The sequence below is a fragment of the Thamnophis sirtalis genome, unplaced genomic scaffold (genome assembly GCF_051295495.1).
Source record: "Thamnophis sirtalis isolate CommonGarterSnake01/CBP01778 unplaced genomic scaffold, rThaSir2_p1.2 scaffold_9, whole genome shotgun sequence".
NCBI lineage: Eukaryota > Metazoa > Chordata > Lepidosauria > Squamata > Natricidae > Thamnophis > Thamnophis sirtalis.
In genome coordinates, this window is record NW_028261389.1 from 544,586 (window position 1) to 561,793 (window position 17,208).

At 52.3% G+C, this 17,208-nt stretch overlaps 1 protein-coding gene across 2 annotated transcripts in view; it reads right to left on the reverse strand.

The window, feature by feature from the left end:
* SHANK3 (SH3 and multiple ankyrin repeat domains 3) overlaps positions 1 to 17,208 on the reverse strand; it is a 217,480-nt gene that overhangs the window by 67,401 nt on the left and 132,871 nt on the right. For both annotated transcript variants that reach the window (XM_087722598.1, XM_087722599.1), the window contains exon 14: positions 8,044 to 8,126. In XM_087722598.1, coding sequence (XP_087578724.1) covers positions 8,044 to 8,126 — 83 coding nt within the window. The remainder of the gene's footprint in view (positions 1 to 8,043; positions 8,127 to 17,208) is intronic.

Consider the following 17,208-nt stretch of genomic DNA (forward strand, 5'->3'; position numbering starts at 1 on the left):
GAGATTATCTGAGAGACCCTTCAAGCAATAAAGTGCGAAGTCTATAAAAACCTTATAAAGGAGATAAAAAGAAGACTGACACCACAATTGGCGAGATAAGATAAGACTGTTTTGTTATTGGAAAGATACAGGTTGACAATGAAAGTTGATAATAAAAAATTAGTTGATTTTGGTGATTAATAAGTAGGAATTTTGTAGCTCCTAGATTGTTTTAGATTGTTATTAAATGTTTACTCGCTAACAATTAATTAACCATAATAATAATAATGAAATGATAATGGATACAGCGTAATGATATATACATGTATTGACAATTTAGTAAAAGAAATTTGGATATAAATTGTAAATTGTGACTTGGGAAAAAGACCTATACATTTTATTAACAAATTTTCATTTAGATCTTGTTATAAAGGTGTAAGGGTTTTTGGGGGTGGGGGGTGGGGGTGGGGAGAGCCCTGAGGAGAGGAGATGGGGCATAAATAGTAAATGATTTTTAGCCAATTATAATAACAACAAGGAAATGTTAATGGACATTGTTTAACAATATATACATGCTATGGTATTGGCTAAAGTAACTTGGATATAAATTTTAGTCAATGATTTGGGAAAAGGGGGGGGGGAGGTTTAGAAACTTTATTAATTGACTTTTACTTAAAAGATGCCATAAAGGTATAATGTTATTGGAGGATTTTTTTGAAACAGCTAATGAATGCCATTATGTGGTTGTGTCTTTAAGTATGAAGGATTTGAGGTGAAAGCATGTTCAAATAATTGTAGTCAAATGAGAATTGTGGTACATTGATAGTAAGATATACAAAGATTTTTGACTTAAAGTGTATAATCTAATATGAACTATAAGTAATGACTGTGGAAGAAATGCACGAAAGTTATCTATAACCAATCGACACGCTTTCTACAAGATGTAATGAAGGATGATTCTTTTTTTTGCGTTTTTGTTCAATTAAAATAAAATAAAAATCAAAGAAAAACCAAGCATGGCAAGAAAGGGTGTAAAATGGGGCAAAACTCACTTAGCAACACAAATTTTGGGGCTCAACTGTGGTCGTAAGCCAAGGCCTACCTGCAATTGTCTGGAGGGAGTCACCTTTTAATTCTACCGTCTTTTAATTCGTATGTATGTATGTATGTAGTCACAAACTCTACACTCCTTTGCACTGATGCTGTTACCTAGTTGGGCCATGAAATGTCTGCAAGAGAATGACCAGAGAGCACCAAGAACCCCCCCCAGTTCCCTCCTCCTCCTCCTCCTCCTCTCCGCACCCTCCCTTTCCTTCTAGCCCTGATGAGGTTACCAAGCTCAGAGAGCACCAAGGAAGCCACAGCTCAACCCTCAACTACAAATATTCTCTTCTATAAATCCCTTTTCTGCTCTGAAAGGGACAAAATGAGCCGCATCTAAGGGTACGAAGGAACTAGCGGGTGGTCTGGCCAAACCTTTCCCCATCATTTCTGGGAAGCCCCACAGATCTGGTGAGATGCCAGGTGATGGGAGGGGAAGAAACGTTGCCCGTGTCTTCAAGACGGAGAAAAGCAATGAAGAAGATTGATAGAACTGCACTCCCATCACGCTGGGCCCTGGGAGGCTCTGAATCCTGGCGAGATAAACACAATAAACACCTCGACAAACAAATGATCTCTCTACAGAAGTCAGCATGGATTTGCTCAAAATAATATTTTTTAAACAAAATCTTGTCATGAGGTGTTATAGCCTCAGATGAGTAAAAGCAGTTCAACAGGGCAGATCATGGTCCCTAGAGAAGAGGGGTGGACAGCCGCCTGTCCAGCAGGCCTTGAACAGAGCACGGATGGATGTTACAATAACTAAAAGGACGAAAATGTAGATTTGGGATCTCCAACCAGGGCAACTTTTAAGACCAGAGGACTTTAACGCCCAGAATTGTATTATATATAATCTTCAGGCTGGTGCCTTCGGCTTCGTGCTTGTGCGAGCAAAGCGTGATCGGAGCTGCCGTCTTTCTATAAATATTGGTGGGGGTGTGTGGAGTTCTGGCTTTGTTGCTGTAAGTGGGTTGTTGGCTGTGTTGTTGCATCTTGATTAGTTGATGGAGTTGATATTTGCAGATTAGTCGGTTGTTTCGTAACATCCTGTGTGGTTGAGGTACTGGCTGTGTGCCTATTGTTCTTTTGTGTTGTAACGACCTGGGTAATTGGCTGGGTGATGACATCCTGAGCTCTATTGTAGTGATATCCTGAGTCCTGTGCTGCAACCTCTTGGGGAGTTGGCTGCATTGTAACATCCTGAGCCTTTGCGTTGTAACCTCCTGAGTTCTGTGATGTAACGTCCTGAGCAGATGGCTGAGGTGTAACATCCCAGGCTTTGGTTTGGCTCCGAGTTTGCGGTCTGGCCATGTATTCATGGCGTATGTCAGTTTGCTTAGTGTGGGTGTCAGAGAGGGTGCAGCAGTTGGTGATGCTGCCATGGTTTGGCTTCCAAATGGTGGTTGCATTTCGTCTATGGGATGGGTTTGGGTTTGAGTCTGGTGAGGGTGATTGGTGGTGGCGTCCTGTGTTGTTCTGGGTCCGGTGTCGGTTTTTTTGGCTGGGACTCGTTTGTTGACTGGTTTCCAGACGTCTGGTAGGCAAGAGATATCGTCACGTTAATTCATGTTGTGGGGGTGTTTCTCTATTTCGATGGCTTCCATAATTATTCTCTTGTTGAAGTGTTCAGTTTTGGAGATTAACTTGGTTCCTTCAAAATCAATTTCATGTCCTTTAAGATGCTGGAAAAGGGAGGAAGTTTTTTCTTTTTTTTCTTACCGCGTTTTTGTGTTCTGCGATGCGTGCCTTTATTCTCTGTTCGTTTGTCCTATGTATGTGGCAGGGCAGATTTTGCGTGGTATTTCGTAGACTCCTTGGTTTTCTAGCTGGATCTTGTCTTTGGGATTTTGTAAGATGTTGGCTATTTTTTGGTCAGTGTTGGAGGCTGTCTTGATATTGTGTTTGTGGAGAAGTTTGCTGATTTTATCTGTGGTGCCTTTGATGTAAGGGAGGAGGGCGATGCCGTTGTCCTGTTCTGTGTCTTGGTTTTTGGGGAGGGGTCTCCCTTTGGATTAGGTTGGTAATTGTTTTTCTTTGGAATCCATTGGAGATTAATACATTTGTGAGTGTGTGTAATTCAGTGTCCAAGTGGTCTTTGTCGGCTGGGCGTTTGGTTCTGGAGATGAGGGTCTTGGCTACAGAGTTGATCTGTGCAGGGTAGTGGTGGGATTGTGCATTTAAGTAGCGGTTGTGTGTGTTTTTTTCCGGTAGATGGTGTGTCCTAGGGAGCCGTTGGGTTTTTTGTGGATTAGGATGTCCAGAAAGGGAAGTTGGTTATTTGCTTCTATTTCCATAGTGAATTGTATTTTGGGGTGTAGGATGTTGAGATCTGTGAGGAAGTTGTCCAGTTTTTCTTTCCCGTGAGGCCAAAACACGAAGTGTCATCAAGATATCTAAGCCAGAGTCTGGGTTTGTGTTCAGATTTATCTAAGGCGTTAGTTTCAAAATGTTCCATGTATAGGTTTACACACACACACACACACACACACACACACACACACACACACACAGTGTACCTACGTACACATTTTAATAAATAAAACTGGAACCTAAAGTTAGGTCTGTAACTCTAGATTGAGTGGGCATTTCTGGGACTTGATTCTTCTGCATGGTCCAGGCAGGACTGAAAGCAGCTGCTGGGAAGAGGCTGCAATGGGTTAATTTACTTCCCTCTTCGCGGATGAAGGTTCCACCTCCACAAGGAGATCAAGAAAGAAAAAAACAGGAAGAATGCAGAGAAGAGCAACAAAGATGAGGAGGAGGCTAAACCATCTGATGAGCTACTAAGGGTTTGTCTAGCCCAGAAGTCTTCAAACCTGGCAACTTTAATACTTGTGGACTTCAACTCCAAGAATTCTCCAGCCAGCATAGCTTCTTGGGTAGAATTCCTGGAGATGAAGTCCACAAGGCTTAAAGTTGCCAGGTTTGGGGACCCCTGGGCTAGCCTAACGAAGGACCGGGGTGGTGGTGGTGACAAGATAGCAGCCCTCAGTTATCACTTCCAGGGTCAGTACTTGAGGACTGCCACAGAGAAGAAGGGGTCAACCTATTCTCCAGAGGCCAAGACAAGAAGCAATGGGTGGGAGCTCCCTCATTAGAGGGAGATCCAAACTAGAACCAAGGGGGAATTCTTGATAATGAGAAAAATTAGCCAGTGGAACAGCCTGCCTCCTGGAGTTGAGGTTTTCAAGAAATGTTAGGCAACCCTTTATCCAGGATGATATAAGTTCTGCCGCCTTGGGCAAGGGGCTGTGCTAGAAGACCCCCGAGGTCTCTTCCAGCCCTAGGATTCCTGGCTGACCGAGAGGACTCTAAGGTTCTCCTGTCCAATTGTGTCTGACTCAAGAGTGTGGGACGCATCTGTTTCGTGATCGAGGGAGCCAGAATTGTCCAAAGACATTTTCTGTAGTTGTGTGGCCAACGTGGCTATATGCCAATAGCACACAGAACACTGTTACCTTCTCAATGAAGTGGTACCTATTAATCTACTCGCGTTTGCATGCTTTCAAACTACTAAGTGAGCAAAACTGAGCCAAGGGACGGGAGCTCACCCCATCATGCAGAAACCGGGGTCTCGAACCTGGGCTGGCAGCTTTCTAGCTGACAAGCTCACCGTCTTTAGCCGCAAATACAGTGAATGTTAAATAATGATTAAGTTTGTTTTACTGCTGAATATCCTTTTGGGCTGCCTGGAAGCACACTTGGCGAGAGAGAAAGAGTGGGTGGGTGGGTGGGAAGGACACCCCTGTCTGGCTTTCTCACAGTGGGCCACGTAGAGGAGGCTGTTTCCCTCTGACAAATCCATGATTTCTGATTCTCCTACATTTTACTTTTTTTACTGTCCTTAATTGTTCCTGTTTTTATGTTGCCTGGAGAGAGAGAGAGAGCCAGCAGCGGAATAGGTAATAAGCGTTTTTATTAGGTGAAGGAAGCTAATAAAGGAGCAGCAGGGAAGGAAGAAGGAGAGTTAAGGGGAAGCGGTGGGAGGCCACCAAGAGACCCCCTAAAAAAGAAGGAGCAAAGAGGCTGGCAGACTGGAGACCAGCAACGATGATGAAACCAATGAAGCCAGTCCAGTTAAAGCTGGGAAAACCCAAGATAGCACGTCTGCCTCAGTGCCCAAGGCAGGGGGCTGGATCTGGTGATCCAGAGGTGCAGGGGACCCCAAGGACAGCCCCACCCCAGATGGGGCAACCCAGGCAAGAAGCCCCCTTATTGTTCACACGGTTCTGAAGTCACGGTTGCTTGTTATGCTGGCCGCGTTGAGGGAAGGAAGGGAGACGTTGTTCCAGGAGAGAAGGCCTCTCAAACCTTGGCAACTTTAAGACTTGTGGACTTCAACTCCCAGAATTCCCCATGTTGCGTTGAGTTGAAGTCTACGACTCTTAAACGTTGCCAAGGTTGGAGAGACCTGCAGGAGGGTGAGGAGAGGTTTCCAGGCAAGGGCATTTGTTGAAGGCCACCAAGAAGATCCTAAGCCAGGTGGGAACCGCTTCGGGGCAGGTCTGTGGGACAAGAGGCCGAGTGGCCCCTCCCGGGATTTCCGGCTGGTCAAATCCGTCATGCAGGACTTCCCTTCCCAAGGAAGAGCGGTGGGGGCTGGTGGGGCCCCATCTCTGAACTGCTCTTGCCCAGATCGGCCCCAATTCTGTGCTCCCTCCCGGCCTGCCTCCTCTTGAATTATGCATAGTATTTGCCGTGATTCAGCTCTTCCAAAAGCCTTTGGAGCTTTGTTGCACGGCTGAGCTCAATGGCACATTCAGGCCTCCTTTTCTCTGCCCCCTTCCCCCTCCTCGTTTGGAAAGAGCTGAGTGGGGGTCCCTGCAGGCAGCTGCTCTCCCTCTCGGCTTCTGGAACCCAGAGCCCAGGCATCCTGGAGAGAGAGAGAGCGAGCCAGGAAGGGCCTGAATCCTGGATCCGTATGCAGAAACACCTCCACCCCTTGTCTTGGGGGAAACCAAGCACCTTGGGAGGGGGGGGGCTGGGCTCCTTCCACCCCCTCCTCAAGGAGGACCCGGATTGTTGTTGGGGGCAATATGCTGACTCTGTAAACCGCTTAGACAGGGCTGAAAGCCCTAGGAAGCGGTATATAAGTCTAACTCTATTGCTATTGCTATAATCTGGATGAGAGACCTTAGAATTGAGACCCCCCCCCCCGTGGAACTCTGCCCCCACCCATCCTTGAGTTGGCAGGGAGCTCAAAAGGTCCTCCAGGATGCTCTCATCTTCTCCTGCCTCTGTCCACAGTCACTGGGGTCCCCAAGGCCACCACTGGCTGTTTGAAGGTAGTGTCAGAATAAAGGGAGGGGGCATGGGGGGGGGAGGAAATGCTGTTGTAACCCTGGTTGGTCTCAGGACCACCTCAGCTGGTCCCCCACCCTCCCACCCTGGGACAAGAGGAAGGCACGGGGGAGGCTTGAGGGGACGGCATCAGAAACGCTGCCTGGACTAAGTGGGGGTCCTGACTGCTGAGGGGGCAAGAGAGGGGGAACCCTCATAAGGGCCGCTTAGAGCAGTGTTTCTCAACCTTGGCCACTTGAAGATGTCTGGACTTCAACTCCCAGAATTCCCCAGCCAGCATTCGCTGGCTGGGGAATTCTGGGAGTTGAAGTCCGGACATCTTCAAGTGGCCAAGGTTGAGAAACACTGGCTTAGAGTGAGTGCTAGCACAAGGACCCCCCTTGAATAGGTCTTCCCAACACGCTCTTCCCATTAAGACCCCCCCCCGTTCACCGGAACCTGCCTCCCCCCCCCTTGGGCTCCCTGGTTCTGTGTCTCGCTGCATTCGGGGCTGCTCAGGTGACCTTCTGGGCTGCCCCCCCCCCTCAGGTCCTCCTGGAAGGGGACCCCTCCTCTTATGCATCCCTCAGGGCCAGCCCTGCTCCTGGCCCACCAGCTATCGCCACGGCCCTTCCTTCAACCGGTCTGGGGGGGGGGGGAATGCCAGCAACTCTACTGAAGCTGTTCCTGCTTCTCCCAGCCTAAGGCACGGGGGTCTTCATAAAGCCCCCTTCCCTACTCAGGCAGGGTCCTTCTCGCAACACCCATGCCTCCATTCGCTGCCCAAGGCTGCGGTCATCAGCTGAGCGTCCGGCCGTCCCCTCCGTCCATTTTGTGGGGACAAAGGTGGTTGCAGCATCACCCGACCTGGGAATCAGCTGGGGAGGGCAGGCAGGCTGAAGAGAGGAGAAGCGGTCTGCCCCCCCTCTCTGCCCCCCCCCAGGGAGAAGAAGAGCCAGGCTCCATGGGCCCCAAGCAGGGAGACCTCCTCTGGGTTGGCCCTCCCCACCAGGTGCCTGCCCTGGAGGGTGCGGGAGGAGAGGGCAGGAACTGAAGAGTCGCCCCGGGGGCTCTGCTGAGTTCCACCCAGGTCAGCTGGGGAAGGGGAGGCTGGCGGAAGGAAGGAAGGGAGGGAGGGAGGGAGGAAGGCTGATGCAGATAATGGGAGGGGTAGAGGAGGAGGAAAATGGGGAGGGGGAGGAGGAGACCCTCCCTCTGCTGCTTTGCTGAATCTTGGACCCTCGCAGTGGAGGGCAAACCTCGCCCACCCGCATTTTCTTCCACCCATCCCAGCAGCAGGTGTGATCCCCCCACCTTCCCCCCAGCCCATCCCTCCCCCCACCAGGCAGCACCCGCTCCCCCCTTCTCCTCTGGGTGCCAACGAGGGGGAGCATAGAGCTACGGCGCGGGGGGGGGGGATTGGGTCAGTGGGAGCCCTACGGGGGTCTCCAGAAAGGAAGCCCCTCTCTCTTCTGCAGCAGGCCTGCCGGGGGGCACCCAAAGCCACCAGGCTGGTCCATCAGGAGGAACAGCTCCTGAGAGGAGCCCCCTGCCCATTCGATTGGGGGGGGGGCTCGCGTGCTGCACACACACAGAAGCAGGCGCCCCCCCTCGCCCCCAAGGCAGCCCGGGGGTGGCGCCCCTCCCCTCCCTCCCTCCCTCCCTCCCCCCGCGGGCGCTTACCTTTGGCGCCGCGCAGGACGAAGCCGAAGCCCTCATGCTCCCGTTTCTGCAGAACGGCCGCCTTCTCCTCGATGATGTAGTCGCTGGGCAGGAGAGAGCGGAGGGAGAGGAGGAGGAGGCTGGGGGGCGGCAGGGCGCGGGGGGCTCCTCCGCCCAGCCCCGACCTCATGGCCGCCCCGCCCCCTCGGCCCCCGCCCCCCGCCGCCGCCGCCCCCGCTCACCTGCCGCCGGACGCCGCGCGCCGCCAAAGCCCCAGGACGCCGCCGCGGACGCCCAGCGAGGGAGCCGCCGCCGCGGCCGGCACGGGTGGCGGGCGGCGCGCGGTCCATCCTGACGCCGCCGCCGCGGGGAGGGAGGGAGGGAGGGAGGGGAGCGGCTCCCTTGTTGGGAGGGGGCGAAGTTCCCCGGGAAGGGGCTTCTCTCGGGCTGCGGTCCTCCCCCGTTGCTAAGAAACCGCCTGTCATTCGCAGAGAGGCGGGGCGGGGGGAGAGGGCGGGGCTTGTGGTCCTCAATGGGAGAACTGGGGAGGGGAAGGGGGGCTACTCCCCAGCACATCCTCGCTTTGGATTGCGGGAGGGGGAGGGGAGGAAGCGACCCCACCTGCTTCAAGCCCCGCCCCTCCCCACTGCAGCAGGGGCTTCCTGGAGGTCTGGGAGCCCCTTGAGAGTTGCGCCCTTCAGCCCCTCCCTTGCCTCCCCCCCCCAAATCCCGGAGACCCGGGAAAGTGCAGGGCCAGCCCAAGTGGGAGGGGGGGGAGAAGAAGGGGGGGAGACTCCTTTTCACACAGAGGCTTCACACAAGAGCGCAGGATTCACACTTACTGCAGCAGACTCACCAATACCCCTGACTCCCCCCTCTCGCTCACTCACACTCCGCACTCTGGCTCAAGCCCCCCCCCCCAGCCACACAGCGTAGGGGGTTGCTGCCCCCTTCAGCCAAGCGGACCCTCCTCCCCGCCTTCGCCTGCTGATTTGAGGGGTGGGCTGCGGGAGAGGTGGTGGTGGTGTCAGGCACTGCAGATCCTTGGGTGGAAAAGGCCCCCTTTGCTTCCTCAGTCAAGGAAAAGGCCAGCAGGCACAGTGGTTATTCCTACCCCCCTTATGGCATTCACAGCAGCCCTCTGAGAGAGCCGCATCCCTGGAAGCCTTTGCTGGCTTGGCTCTGCATGTGGATGGAGGGCCACCAGGAGATCTAGCTACCCCCCCCCCCTTGGGGTATGAGCCTGCCCTGGAACTGAGGCTCCTGCCCTCAATGAGCCCCTTCTGACAGGGGCTGCAGAAGGGTCCCCGCCTGCCTTTAGGCCACAGCACCACAAAGGCCAAGCCCGTGTAGGAAGTCAGCCCCCCCACACACCCCTAGGAAAATGAAATATCCTGGGAAATATTGAAAAGGCAGAATATTCTATTTCCCTGGATCAGAATTGGAGGGAGATGTTTTTAGGCGGGAAACAGACTCACTCTAAATAGCCCCCACCTTTGCCAGTCTATTCTACATAACGAGGATCTCCCCCCTTCAGCTCCAGGGCGATGGGATTAAGGCACGATAATATTAGCCCTTTACCCATCTCACCACAGCGCCCGGGGGAAAAAGCCATGCGCAACCAAGGTTGGACTCAAAGCACAGCCTGGGATTCTGACAGAATACAAGCTCAAGATCAAAGGCCAAAGAGGGCATAAAACCAGAGGCTTTGAGCATCTCTCTCTCCCTCATTTCTTCTCCACCCAACATCTGGAAGCACCTGATTCCCCCTTTTCTGTTCAGGACCTCAAGCCACGTGGTCCTGTCCACCATTCAACCGTCTTTCCAAGCAGCCTCCATGTTTCCAGAGTCTTTTCCCCCACTTGGAGCCGAACCCAGAAGGACGTTTCTTCCAACACACGGACGGAGCCCCTCTCCCTGCAGGGATGGGGGTCTCGCTTAGCTAAGGAGACCTTTCCCTAGGCAAGCAATGGGACTCCAACCTGCCCTCCCCATGTATCTGCCCCCCCCCCCCCCCGCAGCAACCGGAGACACCTTGTCTCCCACCCAGCAGGAAGAACCAAAAGTTCCCAGCCGGAGGGATTTCCCCAACTGAGACGGGCAGCATATAAATCTAATAAATAAATAGAAGGTAACCAAGGAAGCCGGCTTTGCAAAGGGCCGAAGGGTCAGCCCAGGACTTCTTGGCCAAGAGAAGAAAACAGCTGCTCAGGGTTCTTCTTCTCTGCAGCTGGAGCTTCAATAAATGGGCCACACTTGAGCCATCCCATCGGATCAACCTCTGGGTTACCCCCAGGGGCCTCTGCTAAAGGATCTTGGGGGGTCCCTGGCTGGAGAGGGGAGGGGCTCCCGAGAGGAGTCGAAGGAAGAGCCTGATGTGAGCATACTTCCTCCAACTCTTTTCTTCCCAACAACACCCCTGTGAGGTTGCCTGGGCTGAAAGAGAGAGGGGGGCTGGACCAAAACCCCCACTGACTTCTGCGCCTAAGGCAGGACTTGAACTCACGATCTCCCACTCTCTAGCCTTAACCACTGACTGGACCAAACTGGCTCTCGCTATATTATATAACCATATAGATATATAATACGTAAATCTATCCGTGGCCTGCAACTCGGCTTCTTCTTTTAAAACATCTGGGCAGTTGAGTCAAGCATGGACCCTTTCCTTGGACGGCTGCTGTTGGGTGAATGCCTCCTTCAGCCCCTGACAGCCTGGTGGGCCTTCCTCTTCTCCTCCCCTCTGCTGGCTCCCCTCTTCTGGAAAGGGGCCCCGGGGCCCCCCACCTCTGCTCAGAGCAGAAAGGTAAGAATTCCCCCCCCCTCAGGGACCACTGTTCAACCTCTTGCCTGGGAACGTCCAGTGGAGAAGAAGCCCCCACCTATCTAGACCAGTGTTTCTCAACCTTGGCAACTTTACGTCCTGTGGACTTCAACTCCCAGAACCCCCCAGCCAGCTGTGCTGGCTGGGGGGTTCTGGGAGTTGAAGTCCACAGGACGTAAAGTTGCCAAGGTTGAGAAACACTGGTCTAGATGATGGTGCCCACCATCGCGCCAAGGCAGCCCCGGGAACTGTGGGGCCCCCTTCTGGGGTGCCCCCCAGCCAAGGAGGATGGTCGTCCATTGGCATCGTCCCCCTCTGAGGTTTCGTCTCGGGCAGGGCAGGGAATTCTACGTCTACAGCAGGTATCCCACCCTTTGCAACTTTAAGGCCTGTGGACTTCAACACCCAGAATTCCCCAGCCAGCAAAGCGGAGGGATTCTGGGAGTTGAAGTCCAAAGGTCTTAAAATTGCCATGGTTGGGAAACCCTGGTTCAGAAGCTACAAGAACCAGGGAAAAACTCTGGTTGCCTTAAAAACCAAACCGTCTTGTTCAGCCACCAAATGCCTCTCGACCCCTCCACTCGTCTCCTTTCCTTTCTCCTCCTCTCCACTCCTTGGCCGAGGTCGCACAACTTTGGGGACACAGCTAAAAGGAGGGTTTGTGCATTGCTCAGGCTGCTTGGCCCTTCCTGAGCATTGGTTGTGTTTGCGCACAACCTCCCTCCTTCCCCTTGCAGGTCACTCCTGGCCTGTCCCTTCCGCTGCCTCCCTCTGAAGCTGCCGCTCGCGCATGGTGGCTCGTGAAGCCAGCCCCATGGCCGATGTTCTCCTGTAGCCGAATTAGCCTGGCCCACCTCGCCCCACGGCGGTGGGGGCTGAAGAGCAGGAGGGATGGGCACGGGGGATACCACAACGCTACACCCAGCTTAGGAAGGGTTGGGCCCACAGACCCTTCAAGTGAGGCTCCTCTGCACTGACGGCACCGTTGCCATGGAAACGACACTCACAATTCGAGGCGCGAGACAAGGAAGCGGCACCCAGAGGAACGGCAAAACTCAGCCGGAGTCAGACAAGCCCACTCCTCGGCTTTGCCCCCCCTCTGCCCCCAACCTGGTGCTTCACTCGTGGCCGACTCTTGGTGATTCTAGCAGCTGGGTTCTCACACTTGGAATAACTTTATTGTCGCATTGAATGCACGCTAATCGTCATACATTAAAATGAAATTTCATTGCGTACAGCTCTCAAAGGGCCACCACATCCAATATGAAGGTTGGACAAAATTGAATAAATGAATAAATGCATTCAAAATTATATATATATATAGACACATGTATTATATGACAGAAACAGCACAGTCTAGTTTGAATGTATAAATGCACGTGGTGAGAGAAACGAATCTTGCGAGTTTGCCAGATGGATGGCCTGGGGAACAAAGCTGTTACAGAATCTGTTAGTCCTGCTAGAAATACTTTGAAACCTCCTCCCAGAGGGGAGCAACAGAAACAGACCATGAAGTAGGTGTGTGGGGTCTCTAACAATGCTTTGAGCTCTAAGCACAGAGCGCTTATAAGCAGCATCCTTCCTATAACCTCCTCGGCTGCCCTCACCACTCTCTGTAGGGACTTTCTCTCTACTGTCCTCACCACTCTCTGTAGGGACTTTCTGCTGTCCTCACCACTCTCTGTAGGGACTTTCTGAGGCACTGCTGCCACAAGAGGGATGCAGTTTGTTAAAATGCTCTCAATCATGCCTCTGTAAAAAGTGGCCCGCACAGAAGGAGAAAGAGGTGCTCTCCTCATTTTACGCAGGAAATGCAGGCGCTGGTTTGCACGCTTCACTAAGGATAATGTGTGGAGAGACCAGATTGTTAGTTATGTGGACCCCCCCATACTTAAAACTGTTGACCGGCCCTACAGCCGCATCCTTGATCCTGAGTGGAGTATGACTATGCCGGCTCGCTTCTTTGAGTTTTTTCTGTCCTCTGGCTGGCTTCAGCTTTGATGGTGGGGACCTCACACACCCGGGAAGCATCTCTGGGTGAAAGGTTTGAGCCGGCCCTTCTGTTGATCTTAAGCTTCCCGCAGGCTGGATCTCCAATAACCCTCTGCTGAATTTCCAGAGGTTCCGAGATCCTGCACCAAATTGGCCTCTTTCGTGAAGAAGGAAGCCAGCCTTTGCCTCACTAAGCACAGGCCCGTACATGACTCCAATCAGGACCTTTGAGGGGGGATCCTCCTTGGAGATCAGTTTCCATCCATTGTTTCTTGTCCTGCCCCCTGGTGCTTTGGAGAAGAATTTGACCCCTTCCTCTTCTTTGTGGCGGCCCCTCAAATACTGAAAGAGTGCTATGATGCCTCCCCTGGTCCTTCTCTTCCCTAGACTAGCCAGGCCCAATCCCTGCAACCGTTCTTTGTATGCTTTTGCCTCCAGTCCTCTAATCCTCTTGGCTGTTCTTCTCTGCCCTCTTTCCAGAGTCTCCTTATCCTTGTTTACATGGTGGGCACCAAACAAGCTCAGCAGGATGATCCCCTCCCCCAATTTCAGGGACAGATCAATGCATGCAGAGGAAAAGGCCTCCTGAAAAACTGCCAGCCATCATGGGGCCATCAGAAGTCCAGAATCCAGCTAATATACTGGGCAGGACTGACAGGCAGACGGGCCCCCTTCCCTTGCAGAGTTCAACCTGCCTTTTTTCAGATGAGCAGAAAATGCCCCACAAAGGAAGACAATCCTTTGAAACGGGTTTTAAAGAGGGCCAGAGAAATAATCGATTGTCTTCCCCATCTCTCTTCATCAAGCATTTAAGGCAATTAGAGGCTGTGCAAAATGAAGGGAAGAGGCAGCTGTGAGGAAGAGGGCCTGGAGGTGAGGAATGAGCCCAGCTTCTGCCGAACGTGATTTGATTAACCACGATTTGGGGGACAAGCCATGGCAGGCTGGTTCATATTTGGGATCAACAGGGTTCACATTCATCAAAGCACGTGAGGACTGAATTTAATTGGTGTGTGTGTGTGTGTGTGTGTGTGTGTTTCAGTGTCATTCTATCTCCCTGCTCTGCTCCTCTTTGTTCCTAGAATCACAGAGTCCCAGGGCTGGAAGGGACCTTGGAGGTCTTCTAACACAGCCCCCTGCCCAAGGCAAGAAGATTCTCCTAGATCCCCTCTTCATTCCAGGCTTTCCCTGTCTGCCCCCCCCCACACACACCCCTCCTGGGCTCTGGGACTTCCCTGTCTTGCTGAGAAGTCTTGCCTGGAGGTCCTGGTGGGGCCTCCAAGCTTCGCTTCCCAGCTGATGCTCCCATGTCCTCTGGCTGGAGACCGGGATTAAACAGTGAGATTTGAGCCCTGATGATGTTCCCTAGTTGGGTCCTGAAACGTCTGCGAGAAAACCACCCAGCTCAGAGAGCACCCGGGACCATCAGTTCAAGCCTGAGCTACAGAAATTCCCCTTTCTTGGGTCTTCAGCAACCCAATTTCGTGAATCTGAAACCCGAAACGGAGAAAACTGCACAAGACAGACGCATCCATGTTCTCTCTCTGCCTCTGTCTCTCTCACACGCTACACGCATGAATCTAAGCAATAAAATACAACTCCCCAAAGCCTCTGCCAGGCAGATTCCCGGCTGACCGGCCCGACCAAATGCAACCCCTTCTTTCTCTTCCAAGCGCCCGTCCTTCGGAGCGAATCCCCCACTAGGTCAATGGCAAAACGCCATCCAGGTGAGGGGGGGGAGGTTCTTAGCCACCCGATAATTTCTGATTTGCTCGCTAAATTCAGACATCATAGGGGGAGGGTTTCCATCTTCCTAAAACGTCGGATTTCCATTGTCCCGTTGAGGGAGGGAGGGGGGAGGAGGAGGGGCTGTCTATGAACACCTGAGCAGGAGAGAAGGCTGATGCCCTCCTAAAGGTCCTTTTGTACTGAAGACTGACAACATTTATGGAAGGAAATAACCGCCGGTTAGAAGACTTTGCAGTCTTCTAGGTCCAATTCTTTCCTTCCCTCCTTTCCCCTCATTTTCAGCATTAGCAGTTGAACCCTCTATTACTCCACCGTGTTTTTATAAGCCGCTCTGAGCAGTTCACAGAACCAGCCTCTCGCCCCCAACAAGCTGCATCCTCGTTTTACCAATGCAAGGCTGACTCAACCTTGAGCCAGTCAGGATCGAACTCCTGGCAGTGGGCAGAGTCAGCCTGCAGTGCTGCCCTTTAGCCACTGTGCCACGAGGGCTCTCTCTATTTTTCCTAATAAATTCCTTATATAAAAAGATTCGGCTTCTTGGGACTTCTAATTCTCAGCTCAAGCTGCCCTGCAAGTGAGTGGGGGGGGGGGCTTCAGAGCTCCCCCTTGTGCTTCGTGCCTGGCACAAAGTTGATTGAGTTATGGGGAGGGGATCCAAAGCCCCCTCCTCCTCTGTTGTTTTCTTGAGCTGGGCTGGAAATGCTGCCCCCCACTGGGCAGCCAGGGGAAGGAGGCACAGGGCTGGGAAATTGCCGGCCAGGCTGGAAGGAGGAGTCAAGCGAGGGCCTAGCTTGGAGTCCTTGAGCAGCTGCAAGCATCATCAGCTTCCAGCAGTGGTTAAATGCAGCACTGCAGGCTACTTCAGCTGACTGCAGTTCTGCAGTTCAGCGGTTCAAATCTCACCGGCTCAAGGTTGACTCAGCCTTCCATCCTTCCGAGGTGGGTGAAATGAGGACCCGGATTGTTGGGGCGATATGCTGACTCTGTAAACTGCTTAGAGAGGGCTGAAAGCCCCATGAAGCGGTATATAAGTCTAACTGCTATATCTATCTATCTATCTATCTATCTATCTATCTATCTATCTATCTATCTATCTATCTATCTATCTATCTATCTATCTATCATCTATCTATCTATCTATCTATCTATCTATCTATCTATCTATCTATCTATCTATCTATCTATCATCTATCTATGTGAAATGAGGACCTGGATTGTTGTTGGGGGCAATATGCTGACTCTGTAAACCGCTTAGAGAGGGCTGAAAGCCCTATGAAGCGGTATAGAAGTCTAACTGCTATTGCTATTGCTATATTCATCTCCCCCAAGAGACATGAAGCCGTATGGGGGGGGGGGTCCCGGGGGGAGGGAAGCTGCCTGGGGAGATTCTTCTAACACAGGTGGCCTCAGGTGGAAAGAACCAGAAACCCTCGCTGAGTTCAAAGCCCTGGAGAATTTACGATTGCTATCTATACACAAGAATCTGATGTTTTTTGCCCCTAAATTTCTTTTTTTGCTTTGATTTCACATCATACTTTTTGCCATTTATTCCTCACACTTGCAAAGCTCAGCCTCCTGTAGGCCCCAGTCATTTACAGATGGCCCCATCAGTACGGACATTGTCCATCACTGCCCCGAGCCTTCACATCTGCATTTAGTCTTTATCTCAGGCATCTCCCAATTGGGCCACTTTTAAGCCTTGTGAATGCCAGCGGCCAGAATTGCTGGCCGAGGACTTCGAGCAGTCGAAGCCCACAAGGCTTAAAGCGGACACGAGTCCGGAGACCCCTCTTTGATTTACCGAGACAGAGGAAATGCAGGAGGGGTGGGTGTGTCTAGAGCAGTGTTTCTCAACCTTGGCGACTTTCAGTCCTGTGGACTTCAACTCCCAGAATCCCCCAGCCAGCATAGCTGGCTGGGGGAATTCTGGGAGTTGAAGTCCAAAGGACTGAAAGTCGCCAAGGTTGAGAAATACTGGTCTAGAGCAGGCTGCCCAAACTTGGGAACTTTTAAAACTTGTGGACTTCAACTCCCAGAATTCCCAAGCCAGAATTCTGAGGTTCGCACGGCTGCCTGGGGATTTCTGGGAATTGAAGTCCACAAGTCTTAAAAGTTTCCAAGTTTGGACGCCCCTCTGCTCTAGAGGGCCTGATCAAAAAAGGCTTTGCCTCTTTAAAAAGGGAAAGGGGGGGGGGGTTTGCATTAACGGCAGAAGACTGATTCAGGGATTGGGTCCGTTGCCTTCTTGCCTTTTTCTGACCGTGCCCCGTGGACGTCCTTCAGGCGGTGCAAACTAGTTCACCAGCCACACGCAGAGTCCCCTGCTAGCAACTGCCCGGTCTGCCCCACGTGAAGTGGGGGAACCAGCAGCAGGAGGCAAAGCATGCAAATGCGAGTAGATGAACAGGTACCACTTCGGTGGGGAGGAAACCGTGCTCTGCGAGGTCAGGCTGGCCACTGAGCCTGGAATTGTCCTTGGGCTCCACGGCCTTGAAACGGAGAGCAGGGCTGCCCCCCCCCCACCGATAAATCTTCCCTCCTTCCACTAAAAGACCCCCCTCAAGCATCCTCGCAACTCTGGGCCTCTGAAAACAAAGGGAAGCAAAAGGGCGAGTTTGGGAAAC